The sequence below is a fragment of the Pseudochaenichthys georgianus genome, chromosome 5, assembly GCF_902827115.2.
Source record: "Pseudochaenichthys georgianus chromosome 5, fPseGeo1.2, whole genome shotgun sequence".
In the NCBI taxonomy this organism is placed as follows: Eukaryota; Metazoa; Chordata; class Actinopteri; order Perciformes; family Channichthyidae; genus Pseudochaenichthys; species Pseudochaenichthys georgianus.
Window position 1 is genome coordinate 45,720,588 of NC_047507.1, and position 23,091 is coordinate 45,743,678.

At 43.1% G+C, this 23,091-nt stretch overlaps 1 protein-coding gene across 1 annotated transcript in view; it reads right to left on the reverse strand.

Moving 5' to 3' along the window:
- cadpsa (Ca2+-dependent activator protein for secretion a) overlaps positions 1 to 23,091 on the reverse strand; it is a 252,895-nt gene that overhangs the window by 125,634 nt on the left and 104,170 nt on the right. Inside the window, exons 7-8 of the mRNA XM_034084138.2 lie at positions 21,795 to 21,906; positions 21,558 to 21,697 (exon numbers count right to left, since the gene is read on the reverse strand). Coding sequence (XP_033940029.1) covers positions 21,558 to 21,697; positions 21,795 to 21,906 — 252 coding nt within the window. The remainder of the gene's footprint in view (positions 1 to 21,557; positions 21,698 to 21,794; positions 21,907 to 23,091) is intronic.

Sequence of the window (23,091 nt, forward strand, 5' to 3'; positions counted from 1 at the left end):
CAATATATTTTTGGAAAGGGAAACTGTGCGCAAACAGCAGTAGATATATATTCATTTATTAAAAAAAATAAAGCTCAAGCCCACTTTGATGTCTCTAGAGCAGGGATGGGCAAATGGCGGCGCGCGGGCCGCATGCGGACCCCACCTCCTCTTTTTGCGGCCCTCAGATTAATTTATAAACAACCTAATTCATATATTTGTTTTACTTGTAGTACAGATACCGTCCACTAGACTCCTAGTTACGTCGCGAGCTGCGTAGATGATTTTAAATACCGCGAAATAATCTGTGACGCATTTGTGTGTATTGTGTTTGTTTCCCGGGGAAACCCTCACAAGAAACACCGGCTGTTGTTATGTCTGCTGTGACGTTAAGTTGCCGCTTGTAATTATGCCGTTACAAGCTTAAAAGTTGTTTGTATCATCTGAATTTGGCGAAACAAGTTTAATATTCTTAAAACTAAGACTTTGTTTATTTGAAATCAGATGAAAACAAACTGCCGTGTTATCTATGATTACTACGCTTTTCATTCATAATTTCAGTGGGAGGGAGGGGGGGCGGGGGGGTGGTGCTGAGGAACAGCAGAGTGCGGCTGACGGGTGTCTGTGGGGACACTCCCCTTATTGTGGAGTAAGGGGAATGCAGAGACTGGCTACACGTGTCTTAGGGTCAAGTTAGACCACTAATGTCCGGGTTAGAGTTCATGACTTCATGTGTGTGTCATCTAATGGCTCATCTCAATGCACACACATGTTCCGTGCTTTCCAATAGTTTCAAATAGTTTTATTCCACTGTTTAATAACCTGTTCAATACAAACATAGTGAGCTTATTGGAGGATGTTCCCGTTGTTTGGGGGATGTCAATGAAGATGTCAGACTTAGTATATTTGTTAATACTATAAACACATGGAATGTTTGTGTGTGTGTGTTCCAAGTGAATCTGCGGCCCCCTGGTGGCCAGTACATCAATGATGTGGCCCCCACCACCATCAAAGTTGCCCATCCCTGATCTAGAGGCTTCTCAATTCTTAAATTTCCCCTCCTCGACTCCTCGGTCCTCCGGTAGTGACCCGGAAATGGATTTCAGCGCGCCATGTTGAAGGACATCTCATTTCTCTAAATGCAAATCGAGGACCGAGGATCGAGCATCGAGGAGGCTCTCTGGAGGAGCTCTAACCGAGGATACACTGATGGTTCCTCCACGGATGCATTCCGGGAACGGATTCCCCGATCACTTCTTACAGTCTCTCATCAAGGGGGGGGGGTCTCCTGTCCCCGGTGCTTTTCCTCATTTCCTGCTCTCCTTCCTGCAGTCAGTCAGGATGAATGAATGAATGAATGAATGGGCGTTTCTTTGACTATTTATAGGCACATCTGGGCGTTACGTGAAGCCGCAAAAGCTGCACCGCATTTCGAGTCGGTTGTGATTTATAAAGGGAAACTGGCGTAGGAAGTGCCGTACGCACTTTCCTCGCCGGTACGCAATGTTTGGTGAATCTGAAAATGTCGGAACATTTCTGTTCCTGTTTTTTGGATTTCTACTACGTAAGCAACCTTCCCACGTGAATCCTACGCACGGCGTTATACATGAGGCCCCTGGTCAGGGTCACAAACGACCTGCTGATGCTGATTGTCTTTCCTATTCTGTACAAACTACTTGTTGTGCCACAGCCAGTGAGTGCACGACATGCTGGGAGACAGTTAGACATGTCTTTTCCAATGTTCTCACATGTGGTCTCTCTCATTCCATGGCCTGCAGCATGTACACTAGAGATGACCCAAACATGTATTTGCTTGCATAATATATGCGCAGTACCTCCACACCTGTGTCATCAGACCTCACAATGATGCAGGACTATGACTCTGCAAGATGCATGGAGCACCATCCTTGTGTCTGCCTCCTCCTGATCACTGTACAGTGATGTCAAACTGCTGACTCCTGCTGTGCAGATGCTCTTCACCTCCTCCCCTTCGTCAAACCCTGAGTGTAGTCTCTGTGGGGCAGCAGGGACAATGTAGTTGCTCACAAACATGCACAGTGCAGTCTTGTTTCCACTACTCCTCAAGTACTTCCTGTAGTTTGGGACATTTGTTTTGCCAGTGATAACATGTGTAGGCCTTCCATCACTCCTTTGCCTCTCCAGGTCTTTGATTGACTGTGGGCCGTCATACCTGTCAAATACCATGACCACACATTTCATTTCTTGTTGTCTATATATATATATTTGACAGCCCTAATATATATATATATATATATATTAGGGCTGTCAAACAGTCAGTATGATTTTGTGAACGGGTGTGTCAATACAGGTGCATTTAAAAAGGTGCAGATCTGTAATGAGGACCCAGCTCTGAAGAATAACACAAGTGTTATAACCTAAAGCAAAACATAAGTCCCAAATCTGAAGAGGAAAAGAGTGATCATTTTCAAGTTATGGGCTTTTGTGTCACCCTTCCACATTCGGCCTGGTCTACTTCTTTTTCAGGGATTGGGGTAGTTCTAAAGAACAACCAAATGTTTTTTGACAACAATCAATTTCATTAATGGGAGACCATAAAGATAATTAAAATCATTGTTGTGTTTTGTTCTACCTCGGGTAGGGGTATCTCAAAATGTGAGGGCCCTTCCTGCTAGACTACCTCATTTACCAAACCATAGACTCTGTATTGTAACACTTGACCAGGGGCCTGAAACAATAAGCGGGTACACGGAACACAGCAGCAGTAGTTTTAGCCAGAAGCGATGTCGAGGGCCCCTCGCACTGTCAGTCTGTCCCAAAACTAGCACTTGCAGTTTAGAGAACTGAAGTGTATGTTCCAATCCCATGCCCGAAAGAAATACAAACAACGTTAGCTAGCACATTAACGGTCTCCTATCATGCAAAATGCCCTTTGTATGTATTTTACACATAAACGGTGTTTCAGGGAATTCACAAAGTGTCCGAAAATAAAACCCTCTCTCTTTTCCTCCGTACCCAAATCTCTAAAAACGGGGGCACAACGGAGCTGATCCAGATTTGCGTCCGATATGACGTAATATCTTAAATGTGGGCAGGCTTTACACCCACGGCCCTATCAGACACGTCGCTATCAGAAACAATGTGCAACGTGTTTTGGACGTTATATATGATCTTTGTTTACATTAGTATGCATCGTTAACACTCAGAGCTAACGCTGTACTGGAGAGAGTATGTGTAAAGAAGCAGGAAATAAAAAGGAACTCACCTTGTGGTAAACCCGCGAGAGAGAAAGCGTTTGAGCTCCATACTGTTTAAGGACCCAGAATCAGCACTTTAGTAACAGGGCTGAAATAGAGGGCTATGAGGCATGCAATATGTATATTCCATACAGAGTGACCTTTCTCTTTAACAGTTAGTGTTCAGCTAACATGCAGTTCACTTAATCTCAACTCTGAAAGTATTTTACCAGAACACTGACAAACCCTGTCTACCGACATTGACTCTTTTAGTAATTATAACACTGACAACAGGAAGCATTACAATAAGTATCTATCATTTATGTATTTACTTATCCAACGCACAAAACTCCATTCAAACAAAAGGACACGTCATTATTAATGTAATATGCTTCACTGGGCTTTATTTGTTTGCCATGTTCGCATTAAGTAATGTCAGTGCACAAAAGGAAGCTAAGGAAAATCCAATGAAGCAATGCAAGAATATAAATAATCATTACGACGGTCTGGCGAATGGCGGAGTAAGCTGCTAGCCGGAAGAGCTCTGTCACCATGTAACATGTATTTGTCATTTGCCCTACTAATGTCCCATCTAAACTTGCAAGGCCTGCTTCTAAGAGTGACTTTGACTTGGTGTCGACTGTACACGATGTGTCATGGGGAGGAAGAACAAGAAAAGCGATGAAAGCGGAGGCGAGGAGGGCTGTGAGTTAGCTTCACAAGCTAGCAACTCCGCACATGGCGAGGTCGGCAACTAGGCGCTGTCTCTCTCTGACATACAGAAACTACTCACCGGCATGGAAGAGCGTATCATTGGAAGCTTGACAGCACAAATACCATCCAACCACGCAGCTATAATCAGGCACGATGAGACAATCCAGGCCATTGAAACGTCAATGAACGACTTCCCAGGAAGAATAACTACAGTGGAGTCTACACTGGCTGATAGTGCAGGAGAACAAACAACTGGAGCTGAAAGTTGACCACCTTGAAAACAGATCCAGGAGGTGTAATATTCGTATACCAGGTATACCTGAGGGTGCCCGTCCAACTACTTTCATTGAATCCTTTCTGGCTGAAATATTCGGCCCGATGCGTTTCCTCGCCCCTTGACCGTGGATAGAGCACATCGGCTGGCCGTGCAGAGGAGACAAGACGGCGCACTGCGTCCCTTCATAGCCTGCATCACCACCTCCAGATGAAACAACGAATAATGCAGCTTGCACGGGAGAAGGGTCCCCTGATGTACAGAGGCGCAGGGATCCACATATATGCGGAGTACAGTGCAGAAGTAGCCAGGCAGTGAGCCGCATTTACCCCCATCAAATCGTCGCTGAGAAACGCCGGGCTCGCTTACAGCCTCCTCTTCCCCGCTAAACTCCGGGTTGTTGTGGACGGAACGAGGCACGAAGTCAACTCTCCGGCTGAAGTTGCTGCTTTTTTGAAGCGCCGTCAACCTGCTGAAAACTAGATGTGTTGGACTAGCCGGTGAGTGAACTAAGCTGCTGGCTAATTAAGCCGACCGGCAAGTGGACACTGAGTATATTCTTTCGTAGTTTACGAGCATTGTGCTCCGAAAATAAGACATAAGCGACAATGTTACGAATGACTCGTCAGGAGGTAACAGTTACATATTGCTATGGCTGCTCAACTGTTAATTGGTTTCTAATATGAATTCCAGTAATGGTACCTGGTAATTGTTGACACTGGCTGAGCACATATCTTGCTCTGGCTTTTATGTTTCCTCTTCTGATAAAAGCTGTCGGGTCTCCCTTAACGGGTACGGAGTAAGGTTCAAAATACAGCTTTCCGGTCGGCTGTTACGGAGTTATGAGAGTTGATATATAAGCATGTCCTAGTGATCCCATACGTTGCATTGCTCGCCTTATCAGGTTACTTTTTGATTTACTAGGCTATTGGGCTGCTCCTACTTTTTGTCCGCCTATTTATTTTGTACTCACTATCTTTCTCTGTTTCTAAAAGGATTAACAATGAAAAGTAGTAATATGAATGGGGAAACCACATGGTCACTATTGGCCACGAACAATCAGCACGTTGTTTCTCTTTTGGCGACAGAGCTTGTAGTGCGGAGTAAAACAAGCACAACGTGAGTTATCACACACGGGTAAGAGTTTACAGGTTTAGAGTCCGAGGTTTTATTATTTATAATTATTTTTGTTTTGTTTGTTTTTTATGCATTTTTTTTTTCTCTCTGCTGCTCCCCTCGTTTTCTTATCCTAGGTCTATATGGCAGGTACATCCACTAGGATGATCAGCAACCCTACCAAGTTTGTATCTTGGAATGTAAAAGGAGTTAATAACCCAAATAAAAGGCAGAGGGTTATGTCCCACTTCCAACAACTAAAGGTTCACATAGCTTTCTTTCAAGAAACTCATCTGTGTAACATCAATGTTAATGGTCTCAAACGAAACTGGGTTGGTCAAGTGTTTCATTCCAAGTTCAATGCAAAAGCTAGAGGAACAGCCATATTGATTAACAAGAACATCTCTTTCCACTCAAAGGGAATTATTAGTGACCCTAACTGAAGGTATATTATTGTGGTTGAGCAGCTCTTTGCTAACCCAGTGATGTTGGTAAATGTATATGCCCCCAATTGCGATGACAGTACATTTAAGAAACTATTTTTAAAAATGCCTAGGCTTGGGGGGTCACGTGATGGCGGCGAGGTGAACACACGTTTTGGCTGGAGCTCCGTGCCACTCGGTTCTAATTATGCTATTATCCTGTTATTAACCGTGTTTTGGAAGCCACTTTTCGTATGAGCATTTCAGGCTATGTCCTTGGAAAACTTTTGGCCACAGTCTTTTGACAAAATGGCAAGAACTAAAAGGAATAGAGACAAGAAAGACACCGCTGAATCTGAGCCTGGTGAATGCACGCAAGATGGCGACCAAGCCGAATCTGTTATCTCTGACGAACTCGACCCTGCCCTTGCCAAAGCCCTAAACTTCATGACTGCTAACATCATAAAAGTAATCGATGATAAACTCAGCCCGCTGGTCGAGACTACTCATAACCACTCTGTGGAGCTCCAGTCTGCTAACAGGCGGCTCGATGAGGCAGAGACCAGGATCATGGCCGTGGAAAACTCCGCCACAGCGCAAGAGCCGAGGATAGCCAATTAGAGAAGCAGGTCAGTGCTCTGGCGGAGAGTTTAGATATGGCTGAAAACTACAGCAGGCGTCTGAATATTGGGGTCGTCGGCTTGGCTGAGGGCACAGAGACGGGGCATTCGGTGGATTTCTTTGAATCGTGGTTGCCACTCACCCTTGGCATGGCTACCAAAGCGGGGCGCATACAACTGGAAAGAGCACACCGCTCGTTAGCTCCCAGACCGGACCCGAACAAGTACCCCAGGTCGGTGTTGCTGCGCCTTCATACATTCAGAGACAAGCAGAAAGTGATAGAAGCGGCACGGCGAGCCAGTCAAGATGGCGCCCTTACACACAATGGATCCAGGCTTTCTTTCTACAGCGACTTCTCTCCGGTGGTGATGAGGAAACGCAAGGCGTATGATGCGGCGAAACAGCGGCTGCGGGAGAGAGGAATACCGTATGCTATGCTCTTCCCGGCTACTCTACAGGTGTCCCACGGAGGCTCCAAGAAGAGGTTTTCTTCCCCGGAGCTAGTACGCGATTTCCTGGACTCCCTGTCTGGATAATAATCTCCTGCAGCACGGATCACCAGGTTGTCTCACCTTTATTGTTTTGATTATAGCCCATGCTATTCTCCTTTTCATACAGACTGGTCCTGTTTCTATAACACGGCATAGACTTACAACTTTACACTCTTTTTCACATAGTCCGAGTGGCGCGGTTGCCCACATGTGAGTATTACTTTCATATTGTATAGGGATTACTCCCGTTATCCACTGCCATTTCGCTCTTTGTGGTGCGATTGAGAGTTACTGGTTTGGTGAACAGTCCCTGTTATTTTGGGGAAATGCCCTCAACTTGTATTTGTGTTGTTTTGTTCAGTGTTGTTGTCTTGCTCAGGACATGCATGTCTCAGGTTTGAGTTGCGTATAATTACAACTGTATTAGTCACTTGATGCTGCTATTAGAGGAGGTGGGGGCTGTGCCCTGGGATTGGGCTGGTTATTATTTCATTAATAGGACCAATACAATGTATCATGACTATGTCTAATTTAAATACCATAAAGCTCTGTTCTTGGAATGTCCGTGGTCTCCAGAAGCCTGCCAAGAGGATGGCAGTATTGTCATATTTGAAAAAGGAGGATGTTTCTATTGCTTTCCTTGAGGAGACTCACTTGGAAGACAAAGACATTGCAAAATTACAGAAGAGCTGGGTGGGGCAGGTTTTTGCAACATCATACTCATCATGTAGTAGGGGTGTGGCCATTCTGGTTAGTAAAAAGCTTGCCTTTAGGTCCCTTGACTGTGTTAAAGACAGTCAATCAATCGATCAATCAATCAATCAATCAATCAATCAATCAATCAATCAATCAATCAATCAATGTTTATTTATATAGCCCAATATCACAAATGTTACATTTGTCTCAGTGGTCTTCACAGTGTGTACAGAATATCAGTATGACAATACGACACCCAGTCAGGGTCGCTATGCGATTGTCAAAGCAGTACTCTCTGGTAAGGCTATAACACTTATGAATCTCTATTGCCCTGCTTATCCCACTGATGTTCTGTCCAAGGCCTTTGCAGAGTTTACAGAACTGGCATCTGAGGACTCCTTCGTGGGAGGTGATTTTAACTGCCATCTTAATCCCTCTCTGGATACATTTCCACCAGGCCTCAATCCCCCTTCAAAGCAAGCTAGGGTGCTCAATTCTATATGTAATGACATTGGGTATTCAGATGTATGGAGGGAGCTTCATCCCACTGACTCAAGAGTTTACTTTTTCTGCCCCTCATAAAAGCCACACTCGAATTGATTACCTTTTTATTCCATGTTTAAAAATGTTCTTGGTTCTGTCATGTACCAAAGGTAGCATTATCCTTTCTGACCACGCACCCCTATATATGGTGTATTCTCTTTCTGAGGAAAGGGCATTGTCAAGGCGCTGGAGACTTCAATCATCTCTTCTAAAGGATGATCATTTCATTTCCTATTTCATGTCAGAATTCAAGGTGTTCTATTCAATTAACTCATCATCTACTAATCCCTCTATCCTGTGGGACACTTGTAAAGCAGACTCTCGGGCTTGATTGTGTCTTTTGTAGCTTCTAAGAGACGCAGAAAGATTGAACAACATAAGCTCCTTGAATCTACGTTATCTGACTTGGAGAAACGCTACATATCAAGCCCAGGCCCATTCAGCCACACGTGCTGCTTTAAATACTTTACTGATTCAGGATTCTGAGCGTTCCCTTGTATTTTCCAGACAGAAGCTGTATGAGTTTGGTGATGAACCTGGTAGATATCTGGCCAATCTTGTTAAAAAGAGGGCTGACTCTCAAATTATAGTTTATATTACGGATGCCAACAATGCCAGATCATTTGATGCCAAAACTATAAATAAGGAGTTTGAATTATTTTATTCCAATTTATACAAGTGGGAACAGCCGGACAATGCCCTGGCCCTAATGTGCTCATGTTTCTCTGACCTGACACTCCCTAAAGCTTCAGAGGCTCAACAATTGCAGCTCAATGCCCCAATCACAAAGGAGGAGGCATAGTTTGCTCTGAAATGTATGCCATCGGGGAAAGCTCCAGGGCCACATGGGTTTGGGTGTGAATTTTATAAGGAGTTTGAAAATATTCTCCTGGATCCCCTCCTAGCTTTGTTGAATCATTCAGTTGAAAACGGGATTCTACCTCAATCACTTAGGGAGGCCAATATCTCTCTTATCCTTAAGAAAGGAAAGAGCCCTGATAAATGTGCCTCTTACTAGATAGCTCTACTCAATTCGGATAAAAAACTGCTTTCCAAAATACTAGCAATACGTTTGGAAAAGGTGCTCCTTGTATTGTTAACGAGGACCAGACCGGTTTTATTAAAGGTCGGAACTCCTGTGATAATATGAGAAGGCTCCTTAATATCATCCAGTTATCCCAGGGTCACAGAGATCCAGCCCTTGTGCTCTCTCTTGATGCAGAGAAGGCACTCGACCGGGTCGAATGGTTTTATTTGTTTTATGCACTGGAGGAATTTGGCCTGGGAGCTAACTCTATCAAGTGGGTCAGGGTTCTCTACAATACGCCAACTGCAGCCGTTCTTACTAACGGGCTGAGATCTAACCATTGTTCCCTTCACCGTGGTAATAGACAGGGCGATCCACTCAGCCCGTTACTATTTGACCTGGCCCAAGCAATAAGGCAGGCGACTCTAATATCAGGTATTTTCATTAGAGAGAAGGAGCATAACATTACTCTTTATGCGGATGACGTCTTCATATTTTTATCGAGGCCACAAACCTCTATTCCCTGCCTGACCCAAGTCATCTCATCATTCGGTGAAATTAAATCCTTTAAGTCCGAGGCCATGCCACTGGGGTCGATAACAACTATCCCAAGCCTATCGGAGCCATTTCCCTTCCGTTGTCACCCTCTGGTTTTGTTTACCTAGGAATATATGTAACTCATACATATAGCCAGATGTTTAAGTCCAATTTATCTCCCCTACTGGATGCTATAAAGGCAGATCTAGAACGCTGGGCCGCCCTGCCTCATTCCTGGTTGGGCAGGATTGCTCTCATTAAGATGAACATCCTGCCCAGACTTCTTTACCCACTGCAAATTATCCCTATTTTGTTATCTAACAAGGTTATCAAAGTTCTTGAAGGCTGGTTGAATTCCTTTATTTGGAGCAAAAGGAAGCCCCGACTGAAGATGGCAAAACTCCAAATGGTTGGTTCTGTTGTGACTCGACAGATATGTTAGGTTTAGTTATGTTTTTATTTTGAAAGTAATCTTTCCTGTCATTTCAGATCCCACAGTTCCTGTCTTTGTGTGTTTCCCGCCCGTGAGATTGCTTGGCCCTGCCCTGATTGTTTTCACCTGTGCCCATCCCCCTCACCTATATATAGCCCTGGTGTTTCTCTGTTCCTTTGTCAGTTCGTTATGTTTCATGTCGTGAGCACCCAGGCCTTTTGACTCCTGATACCTACCTTGGGATTTAGACCTTTTGTGTGAGTTTTTGTGTTGCTGTACAACTTTGTTTTGGCTTTTTATCTACTTTCTATTTTTTGTGAAAGTACGATTTAATTTGTGATTAAAGAACATTCTATTTTTGGACATCTGTCTCCGAATCCTGCTTTTGGGTCCTGCGTCCTGTATCTCGGTTCATAACAGGTTCTGAAGGGGGTTTACCAAATGTCAGACTTTACCAACTAGCAGCACATCTCCGGGTGTTAAAAATGATACATCCTCAATCTGGCTCGACATTGAATCTTCTCAGTCCAAATGCCCTCTGTGGAATCTGCTGTTTGTGAACGACTTTAAATCTGGCAAAGACCTCTGTAGTAACCCTATCACTTTAAGCGCAGTCAAAGCCTGGAGATCCATTCGTACTATAGAGGGCCGTGCTCAGTTTTCATCCCCTCTCACTCCCAGTCTGGAGAGCCCAGACTTTCTGCCAGGCTGCCATGACCAGGGCTTCAGAGTGTGGCCCAACCAGGGAATAACAAAACTCGGTGATCTGTTTGATGGCCAGACTCTACTATCATTTCTACAGCTACAGCAGCAATATGGCCTGCAGAAATGTGATTTTTTTCCGATATTTACAAATCAGACACTTCATCACCAAAAGTACCACTTTAACAACTAATAATACCACTTCACATGTAGAAAAGGCACTGTCTCAACACATATCCAAGAAACGTATTAGCGCATTTTATTATTTATTTATTATTTATTATCCTTGAGCTCCAATTAATCTCTTACTTCCCAAGCTACTAAGCAAGCCTGGGAGAGAGACCTGGGGCCTCATTTATAAAGGGATATATGCTCAAAAAATGGCGTACGCCAGTTTCTACGCAATGTTTGCGATTTATAAAATACTAACTTGACGGGAAAACGTGCGGTCTTCTACGCAAACTCTAACCCATGCGTACACACTAAGCACAACAACAGGATGGACGAGAAACTGCGACACCGTTGGCAGAAGGAAGAATGGAGAGAAATATGTGGAAATAATACCATCAATAAAACGTTACCTCTCATTCATCATATATGAAGAATTCATTTTCAAACATTGATTAAAGCCAATCTTAAAATGATGAAACAAACGCCTGTTTGAGACTCCTCAGTGCACACAAACACATAACTTGGAGAAATAAATAAATACGGAAATGTTATTTAAAACCACCTCGAATATGTTGTGTTAATGTTATGAAATGTTTTCTCATAAATGACGCCGTTTTGCATTTCTATAGGTTGTACGAGCATGGTTTTATATACTATGTTTAATCGTGTTTTATGCCGTTTGCTAAGACTTGATAAGTCGCTCGTAAAACACAGGAGGTATGGAAGCTAAGAACACCATGTGTGGTAAATTGTACAGCTAATATAACACAACACATTAGTTGTATTTCCTCTAACTGGTGGATATAGGGTTGCTGCAGGGGGGGGGGGGGGTTGAGATGCACAGGCTGCAGTGGAGACGCTGCGCACAGCTGATCGACAGCTGGAACACAAACCACCAAATACGAAAACATAATTCAGATCCAGTCGTCATGACTCCACTCCGGGGGGATTCCCCGATCATGTCTTACAGTCTCTCATCAAGGGGGGTCTCCTGTCCCCGGTACAAACACACTGCCTGAGGAAGGCTATGTGTATGTTTCTGTCATGAACCTTTTTCGGACCACTTATTTATTTCTGTTGGTGACGATCCGACCTCCTGCTGCTACTCTGTTCAAACGGCATCCACCAAACAATGTGATTTATCTCCACCTCCCCAAAAGAACCAGAATCTGACACGGTGTGAGACGTCTGTTTTAGCTGTTCTGTCGTCATTTCCTGCTCTTCTTCCTGCAGTCAGTCAGAATGAATGAATGAATGGGCGTTTCTTTGACTATTTATAGGCACATCTGGGCGTTACGTGAAGCCGCAAAAGCTGCACCGCATTTCGAGTCGATTGTGATTTATAAAGGGAAACCGGCGTAGGAAGTGCCGTACGCACTTTCCTCGCCGGTACGCAATGTTTGGTGAATTGGAAAATGTCGGAACATTTCTGTACCTAGCTATTTTTTGGATTTCTACTACGTAAGCAACCTTCCCACGTGAATCCTACGCACGGCGTTATAAATGAGACCCCTGGCAGGATATTTGGGTCTATGCCAGGAAAATATCTATTTGTAATCGAACCAAATCTATTCAGTTTAAAATCCTACATCGCACACATATAACACCGGCTCTCAAAAGCAAAATGGATACTAATGCTTCTCCACTCTGCAGTAAATGTAACTCTGAAACTGGGAACCTTCTTCACTGTTTCTGGTCATGTGTGAAGCTACAACGCTACTGGTCTGGTATTGTGAAAGAACTGTGTGTTATTTTTGGTGTTCCAATAGAGTTAAACCCTATGTGCCTTCTACTTGGTCTTCCAGGTGGTCATATTATAAATACCAAACACAAGAGGCTATTTAATTTACTGACTTTTGCAGCTAGAATTTTTTTTGTTGATGTTCTAGATCAAGGATGTTGCTCCAACGAAGAAGTCGTGGCATAACCTTGTAATGGAGTGCATTCCTAACGAATACATCTCTTGTATGCTTCACTCTTCGGTGGATGCTTTCCAGAAGGTTTGGCTCCCTTACTTGGACTACATTGGACCAACATTGTCATCTTCCATATTACGAGGGTTTCCTCCTTCAGCCTAGCGCTCCTATGTACTTTGGATTTGACTGTTTGTATGCTTTCCTGTAACCTTGTTACCACAGTCATCTGTATTTGTCTATTTATTTTTGATAATTACTACTATCTAACTTAATTTAGTTATTGAGAATGGTAGAGGTTGGGGATCCCTACACTGTGCAGTGTTTTTATTTATTTTCGTATTATTATTTACGTACCTTACTTGTCATGTCATGTCTGAGCTGTTTTGTTATGTGTTGTATTTGAAAAATGTAATAAAGATATTATAAAAAATAAAAAAAATACCTAGGCTTGAGAATGGATTTGTTATTATGGGAGGTGATTTTAACCTTGTACTGGACACGACCCTGGATAGGTCGTCAAATTCCCCTCAAAATCTTTCAAAATCAGCTGGAGTTGTGAAGGATTTCATGAGCCATTGTGCCCTCTCCGATGTATGGAGATTTAAGTTTCCCCACAATAGAGAATTACTCTTTTTTCTCCAACGGGCACCATACCTACACCCGTATAGACTATTACCAAAGGCTAAGACTTGCTCATATAATAGCATAGTTATATCTGATCATAGTGTCATGGTACTCGAACTGGATCTTCCAAATCGTCCCCCTCCAAACAGAGTTTGGAGACTCAATCCTCTCCTACTATCTGATGATCGCTTTGTTGAATTCATTTCGGACCAAATAAAAAAAATTCTAGAAACAAACCAGCCTGTCCTCCTACAAAAAACGACCATATAGGTCGATTGTTCAGCAGCTAAATACGACCCAGAGTCACGTTTTAAAGTGTAGCACCTCTAGTGGTCGTGTAAGAAACAACATACTCCTGTCGATTGCAAACGCTCCGGAGGGTCGTTTATTCACAAATAACCCTCTCTGGAAAATCCTAAATTGTGGAATAGTTTGGCCATTAAAATGCTTTTTTATTAGATTTCTAGCGAGAAGTGTATATTGTACTTTTATAATCCACGTCCAGTGGATGTGTAGGATCTACAGTTTGATAGATATATGAAGATGATTTGAGGTCTCGCCAGGAGAACGTGTACTGTATATGGGGCAACTTCCATGTAAAGTTAGCGTGGGTGAAAACAGTATCTCCGGTCTCGAAGTTTTCATAATAAAACCGGAAGTATTCCCCACACTGTCAAATGATTACACAGTGATATCTCCATTACTCATCCACTAAAAAACATCAGTTTATCCTTAATTACACAATATTGATTGGTTTAAATTGTGTACAATGCTTTTGTGTTTTTAACCTTCGATTCGGAGAAACAAATTGTTTTTTCGGAGTTTAGACACTACAGAGTTTCCGAAGACACTACACTACCCAGAATCCCCAGCTATCGTTTGGGACTACAACATCCGCGTTGCTTTACAAACCCCGTGATTAGCCCTCAAGCTCTGTGATTGGATATTGGAGTGGCAGTGCGACAAGGTTACGCTGTCAAACAGCTCTTTGAAATGGAATGGAACCACGCCAGACTATCCAAAACTGGACTTGGACGGGTCCAGCCCCCCCCCCCCCCCCCCCCCCAGAATTACACTTGCTGGCTATTGTGTGTTTCGCAACATGTTCTATGGCACGTCTCTACTGGGAATTGTAGTTTTAAAAGACGTTTTCGTATTTCCCACAATTAGAAGTTGCCAGTATTAAACTGTACATCCCTGGAGGTTTAGGGGATACGAAACACATTGGTGTTATCAAATTTAAAACATATAATTAATACATGGGTGAAAATTGCTTGTGTCCATAATGGGCAGCATTAATACCACATGACAGCTAAGGTCAGAAGAGATTTATTTAACAGCTGGTCTTATGTCTGTGACCCCTCCTGTTGTTCATTGATAAGCCTGAAACATGCACTTGTCAAGGTTCAGATGCACATTTGCAAATATGGCAGTAGCCATCGATCATCTTAAGATAAGATATACTTTATTGATCCCAAGTTGGGAAATGTTTTTGTTACAGCAGCATGTACTACTTTGTTCTACTCCACTACAATTCAGAGGTTAACCTGGTATTTTTACTCTACTACATTTATTTTTGTTACTTTGCAGATTCTGATTAATGATGTGAAATATAAACAACCCTTAAATCAGACTTTAGTTACACCTGAGTAAAATTCAGCCTTATCAGTTTGTCTGTTTTGCACATCCTCCTGTTAATATCTTTCGACGTCCTGCACTAAACTGTTTTATTGTAGAGATCACTACAGTATCTTCTAGATATTTTCCATTCTATATTTCTATCATTGACCCCTATTTTGTATGTAGGCTACTCTTAATATTTAAATGTTTTCATCAAATATAACTTATTCAACAACTAAATTCAATAACATGCTTTAACCACTAGGAGGTGCGGTTTAGACCAGTGGTCTAGTTAATAAAACATAATAATATCGTACATAATATGACTATAAACTTTATTGTGAAATTAAAACAGAACGTTAAAGGAAAATACAGTTTCAGTCTCTCGATGTGAAGCTTATGCATTGTACCATGAACCTGTATAGACCTGTAACAGTCAACTGCATGAGGAGTTGGAAAGGTAGTTCAGAAAATCAGTAATATCTTTAAAAACTACAAAAAAGTCCCTTTCTATCAGCTGTGCACCGTTATGGTGTAAATACAGACTATCTACTAATTGGATCAAATATAAAAGTCAGCCGAATTAGTGTTGATACTGCAAGGAGACGTATTGTGTGAAAAGAAATGGAAGATGTTGTTTAATTGTTGATATATTTATGGTTCACGTCACGTATTCAGTTTTGGCGGCATCTCTTCCAGTTTGTCAAAAGGTCTTCTGATCAGGGCTCTATAGATACATATCTAGGGCAGATATGTAATATTTAATGCAGCCGAACCGTGTATTGCAATGCCATTATGTGATGACTTTCAAAGAGAAAAGCAAGAACACTCGGAATAAAGTATTATTATTATTTTTTTAATGTTTTCCGATTTCATATCACATAAACACCATATCCCGACGTGCATTGCGGCGTGATTTTAGCCTATCAAAACCTCTGAAAACAGAAATGTGTCTCTCAGAATCGAAAGAGAAAAACCTATGGGAAAAACACAAAAGCATTGTACACAATTTAAACCAATTTATGTCGTATAATTAACTAGGATAAACTGATGTTTTTTAGTGGATGAGTAGTGCAGATATCACTGTTAAATCATTTGATCATTGGTTTTATTATGGAAACGGCGAGACCGGAAATACTGTTTTCAACCCGTAACTTTACATGGAAGCTTGACGCATATACACGTTGTCCTGATGAAACCTCAAATCATCTTCGTAATATCTATCAAACTATAGATCCTACATATCGACTGGACGTGGATTCTAAAAGTACAATATATACTTCTCGCTAGAAATCTAATCATAAAGCGTTTTAATGGCCAAACTATCCTACAATTTAGGATTTTACAGAGAGGGTTATTTGTGAATAAACAACCCTCTGTAACGTTTGCATTGAACGGGAGCACTCGAGGCCGACAATTTTAAAACGTAATTATAGGTCGTATTAAGCGCTTAAACAATCGACCCATTTGGTCGTATGAGTTGGAGGACATGTTGAAACAAACACCTCCCCTGAAATATCTAACGCCACAATGTGGGAGACCCTTATTAAAGTTTACCTCAGAGGGCCAGTGGCGTAGCGGAGGCCCCCGCACCCCCCGCGGTGCGGGGGAGCCCCGGAGCTTAGGGGGCCCCGCCCCGCCCCCACTGTAGGCTATCCTCTTAGATTTCGTAATGCGGGAACAGGGCGCAGAGGGCCCCCCTCCGAGGCCAGTTCAGACATAGGCATAACCAAGGCTGCCCAGCCAGCTAGCCGTGCCCCCACAGACCCCAGCAGCCCCGTTACAGCCGAGCCAGCTAGTCGTGCCTCACGCTTCGAGACAGGTTAGAATAATAGAAAGTTTTATTCGCCAATCGCCATAAAGAGGAACGTGCCGAGGCGACTGGCTTGAAAAAGGCCATGGAGAGCTTTGAGTTTGTTGTAATGACTGTAATGCAGGGCAAGGTCCTTGAAACAGTCAACATTGTGTCCCAAGCTCTCCAGCGCAAAGACGTGGACCTCTTACAGAGGTGACAACAATGCTTGGTAACGCAACCGATACACTTGCCCAACTCCGAGGAGAGTTTGATGGCTTAAAAGCGCACGCGCAAGACCTGGCATCCTCATGGGGTGTCCACAGTCTCTTCAAAGACAAGGCGCACAAAGAGGCACTTTTCAGAGCTTTGCGAGGACCAGCGGCTCCAAGACCCAGGGGAGCATTTTAGAGTGGCGGTATTTTACGCAAATATCGATATTGTCGTTGCCCAACTCAAAAATCGATTTGTTGGAATGAGCGAAGTTGCACAGCGATTTTCTTTTCTGCTTCCCCGCGAACTTTTGCGCACAACAGACAAGGATCTGTCTGAGTCCGCAAGTGCTTTATCAGGCCAGTATAAAGACGACCTGTCAGCCGAGTTTCCTTTCCAGATCCTGTCCCTCCGTAATGCTCTTAGGCCTACTATAAAGAAAATTGAGCGTGGAACAATCAAAGACCTGGCACAAACCCTGCTCATTGAAAATCAGTCCATTTTGCCAAGTATCCCCGATGTTGCCACAGCACTGAAATTGTGTTTAACTATACCCGTGACTGTTGCCAGTGCTGAGAGATCTTTCTCAAAACTTAACTTAATAAAGACATATTTGAGGAGCACAATGTCGCAAGAGAGACTGTCTGGGTTAGCAGTCCTTAGAGCCGACGCGCGCGCAGTATAGATTTAAAGACTGTTATACAGGACTTTGCGCAGAAGAATGCCAGGAGACGGGCTCGTATAAAATAATAGGCCTACAAAGCAGCTCCTGATTGCATCCTCTATGTAGCCTAGGATGTGTTTTATTTGTTTGTTTTTTGTAGGCTACTTTTCTTTTATACAGAATGTTATATATATGTGAACCGTTCCGTTGTGTGAACTCCAATGATGATAGGCTATAACGTTCTACAATATACCTTCATGTTACAAAAAATACACAGCCACTTGTTTGTATTTGTCAATGATGTTTAAATCAGATGTATATTATTATACAGTTCCTACTGACCTTACTGTTTAAATCAGATGTATATTATACAGAAAGTTCCTACTGACCCTATACTGTTTAAATCAGATGTATCTTTATACAGAAAGTTCCTACTGACCTATAGGCCTACTGTTTACAAAAGATGCCTGAAAAAATAAACATTTAAAAAAGTGGCCGCGATGTCTATCCCATGTCACTCTATTATTGATTTAGGGGAGGGGGCGGGGCCCCATGGTCCGACCTGCGGGGGAGCCCCGAAATATTGCGCAACGCCACTGCAGAGGGCATATTATAGCTTACTCCTCTAGAATTAATAGAGAAACATATTCAAAGCTACAAGAGATATCCCATCAAATCGCAATTATTGACTCGAAATATGTTCTATCGCCAACCCCAGATCTTTATAAGGAGCGTCTAATGCTGCAAACTGAACACAACCTTCTACAGATGTAGCGCTTCATTTCAGACGCCTACCCGTGCGGGTCCGTGCACGGGGTGGGCCCCTACTGAAAAGGAAAACCCCTCCGCAGGACTTGATACGCCCCCTTGATAAATAAATGTAATTTTAATTAAACCAGCTGCAATGGATCATGGATCCAGCTCGGTTGGATGCTACTCAATCGGAAGCTGTTGGTACCTGTTTATGTGGATAATCATGTAAATGATGCTGTATGATGTCCTTTTGTTGTTCTATTTATGTTTTTATTAGGGCTGTCAAACAATTACAATTTTTTATCAGATTAATCACAGCTTAAAAATTAATTAATCATGATTAATCACCATTCGAACTATGTCCAAAATATGCCATTTCTTTATGTATATTGTTGTGGGAATGGAAAGATAAATGAAAGAAGGCGGATATATCCATTTAACATACAGTATCTATGTTTATTATAACATTTTTTCTGCGTGTCAAAATGAAAGACAACCCACACACCTATCAATCATCAAACCGTGGGGTCTTAATTCATTACGTGTTGATTTCTATCAACGGGGGTGTACTTCAGGAAAGTCGACAGAGGGGGGGGGGAGTCTCCCTCCGCAGCCGGTTGGCGTAGTGTTGGCACAGTTCCGTTGTACAGACCGACGTTAACAGCAGCCCTGTCTGTGCACACGGAGACCAACTCTGTCGTCCGGTGATCGAACCGCCTTCTGGAAAAGCTTCACAAGTACGTCGGTACGCAAATGCGCTGTGTGACACAAGTGACGGTACGCATTTCAGACTACGCACATAACCTCCGTACCAGTTATGTGTTACCTGTACTACAGCAAAAGTATTCTCCGTCGGGACTTCCTGCAACAACACCACGCCGTTATCAAAGATGTTCTATTGAGAAGACGATCACTACGTGACAAAAGTTTTCAAAACCGTGGCGACTGAAATCAATCTTACTAACTGCTGTCTGTGCAATTTACTCCGCGCGAGTTGGCAGACTTTATTTTGCTTACTTTAACATCATTTTTCATGGTGGGGCTAAGCCATTTCTTGGTATGGGTGTAGCCTACCCCAGCCATACCCTGGCGCTGCCACTGGTGGCACGTATGGGGCGGGCCATTCTGCACATGCGTTAAATGCGTTAAATATTTTAACGCAATTAATTCAAAAAATTAATTACCGCCGTTAACGCGATAATTTTGACAGCACTAGTTTTTATGTTTCATGTGGAACTACTTGAGCAGGTCTCCCTTGGAAAAGAGATCAATGATCTCAATGGGATTTATCTGTATAAATACTACTACTGTCCCGCAGCGGCTGCCTCTCTGGTGGACTCCGGTACTGCACATTACTCCCGAGACGTTTTCAACAATCTTTTAAAAACAATAAAAAAAATGTAAGTGAAACATCGGGGTCTTTCAGAAAAGATCCGGGGCTTGAGCCCAAGTAGCCACCCCCTAGCGCCGCCACTGAGCTGCAGGCTTTCATGACTGTCATTAAATACAACATCCTTTTACTGCTTTGACGTGATAATATCCGCTTCAAGAAACTGGTACTGGCCAACTGCACTGTGCCTATTTCCTGCATCCAGGTCATGGTTAAACCATACACACGTTAACATTCCTCACTTCCTCACTGCAAGTAGGCGCCAGATACCCCGTAAACTCAAACACGCCTGATGCTATGCGGGTTCAAAGTGGAACGAGTGTCCCATTGATATCAGGACAGCAGAGAGTGTACATATGACTTGAGAGTGTTGGCTTAGTGGTTGAAGCCAATGCAGCAACACTTCAATGGTTTGGCTAATTTAACATTATGTATGTGTGGGATTCTTGCTTTTGGAGTTTCTATCTTCATGGTTGATTGCATTTATAAAGCTAAATGAAACGTGATGTATCTTAAAATAAAACATGTCTGCCATGAAAGTATATTCCCGAAACAACTAGTTTAATTAAAAATGATTTCAAACGGTCCAAAGGCCTTACTGTATTATGTGCCGTGGACCACCTGTAACATTCTTCAAGCCCTACTGTAGGAGCCATTGTATGGGTGTTGTTGGTGTCTCAGTTTATTTAATTTATATGTATAGTGCAATATTATTTTTGAACACTTGGTGGCGGGGTTTAGACGAGGACACAGGAGGACACCGATTCCACCAGCCCGGCAGAAGCTCACCACAACTATTGACTGTAATTAAACCTTGGTATGTAAACGCTAAATAAAACATCATTCTAAACTGCAGCAAAAGACCGGAAATGCATCTGTTTGTGTCTGCGTCAGGATCACTCTCAACCCTCCTGTGAAGTACTGGCAAAAGGATATAGGACATTGGAACATTCAAATTGCCATTACACCTACTAAGTTAGTGTCCCATCCACTGCAGTGGCAAATGAAGCAGTAACGACTGACAGCCACCAGAGGGAGACATACATTGTCTTTTGGACCAGGTACCTCAAATGATACACCTATTATGTCGCTAAAAGGATGATTAAAGGAATATTCCAGCCCAAAATGACCATTTGTAAATCATTGAGTGAGTTGTTAAACAAGAAACATATTTTTTAACTCTATAATATAATAATCTTTATCTAGTTTTAAACAATAGCTTTACCATTTCATCAAATGTGTCTGAGACTGTTTTACCTTGTTGTTTTGGTAAGACCTGCTTTGTGCCCAAAAGGTCTTTCAAGCTACACACACTCATACACTGTGTGTGTGTGTGTGTGTGTGTGTGTGTGTGTGTGTGTGTGTGTGTGTGTGTGTGTGTGTGTGTGTGTGGTGTGTGTGTGTGTGTGTGTGTGTGTGTGTGTGTGTGTGTGTGTGTGTGTGTGTGTGTGTGTGTGTGTGTGTGTGTGTGTGTGTGTGTGTGTGTGTGTGTGTGTGTGTGTGTGTGTGTGTGTGTGTGTGTACAGGACCATGATAACACAGGCACTTTTATAATATATCTACCTGTAAATCTGATCAATTAGAAAAAGCATCATATTAGAGAAATGTCACCAATACCATCAGGACGGTCTCACTGTCACTTACCCACAATGCTTCATGTTCTGTGGTTTGTCCATGCGGATGGCCAGTTTGATCCGCAGGTCGCTGTCCGGACAGCCTTTAGACACCGTCATCTTGTGGAGCTCCGACTGCTTGGGACTGTTTGGAGTCGGGTGGAGCACAACCTGGAGACAGGCAGATGATCGTACTGGATATGTGCAACACAATGTATCGTGTTCGAAGGTTGCACCCATGTAAGAACAACAGATCGTCATCACTTACCTTCCCCAGCTCCTTGTCCTCCAGAGCCAACACGCCCGTGCTCTCAGTGAACAGCTTCACCTTCACAGCGGGCAGCGGCTGCGTGGTGGTGAAGTCACCCTGGGTTCCCCAACTACACACACACACACACACGCACACACACACGCACACACACACACGCACACACACACACACACACGCACACACACACGCACACACACACACACACACACACACGCACACACACACACACGCACACACACACGCACACACACACGCACACACACGCACGCACACACGCACGCCACGCACACACGCACACACACGCGCGCACACACGCACACACACACACACGCACACACACGCACGCACACACACACACACGCACGCACATGCACGCACACACACACACGCACGCACACACACGCACGCACACACACACACGCACACACGCACGCACACACAAGCACGCACACACACACACACACGCACACACACACACACAGAAGATGAATACAGATAGCAGCTTGTTAGAGATGAGGACGTCTCTGATCTGCTGAGCATCTGATACTCGAGATGATGTAAATCACAGGTGACGTACAGGTGCAAAGGAAGCCTGAGGGCCTCATTCCACGAGACAAGGTCCTGACAGGCTGACTGTACACACACCGCTCTCTGATCAGTTCACGTGGCTGACTGCTTTAAATGGCAAAAATGACTTGCGAAAACCATTTAGGATACTAACCTCATCACTTTTTTATTAAAATTGATTCCAACAAATGTTTAAAATGATCAATATCTTAGTAACTATATTCTTATACTCTTGTGCAGGAATGGGGACCATAACTAAAAGGAGCTGATAAGTGAAACATTATCATTTAGAATGAATGATCATCCTCAGCATTTAAGCATTGAAGCAGTGCTCGTTAAAGCTTCTCAATTGCAAATGAGCTTTTCAGAAGGCCAACACAGAGAGATAGGTCATGTGTTCCCATTGTCCATATATCTGTTGGAGGCCCGCGGCTCTGTGGAAACAGCTTGTGTATGAAACCCCACCGGACAGTGAGAGCAACAGGAAGTGTAGTGGCGAGACCACGTATTGGTAACAGCTGTGGATTATTAGAGCAAATGTTGAGCGAACACACTTTCCGAGTATCAATATAGTTTAAGTACAAAATAATACAAACATATTGAATACATATATAGTTTATACTGTGTCTCCCAAACTCTTGAAACCTAAGAAAATGTAAGGAAATGATAAAGGCATGAAACTGCAGAGAGTTGCAGGAGCGTGAGAGAAGCATTGGAGTAAAGACGA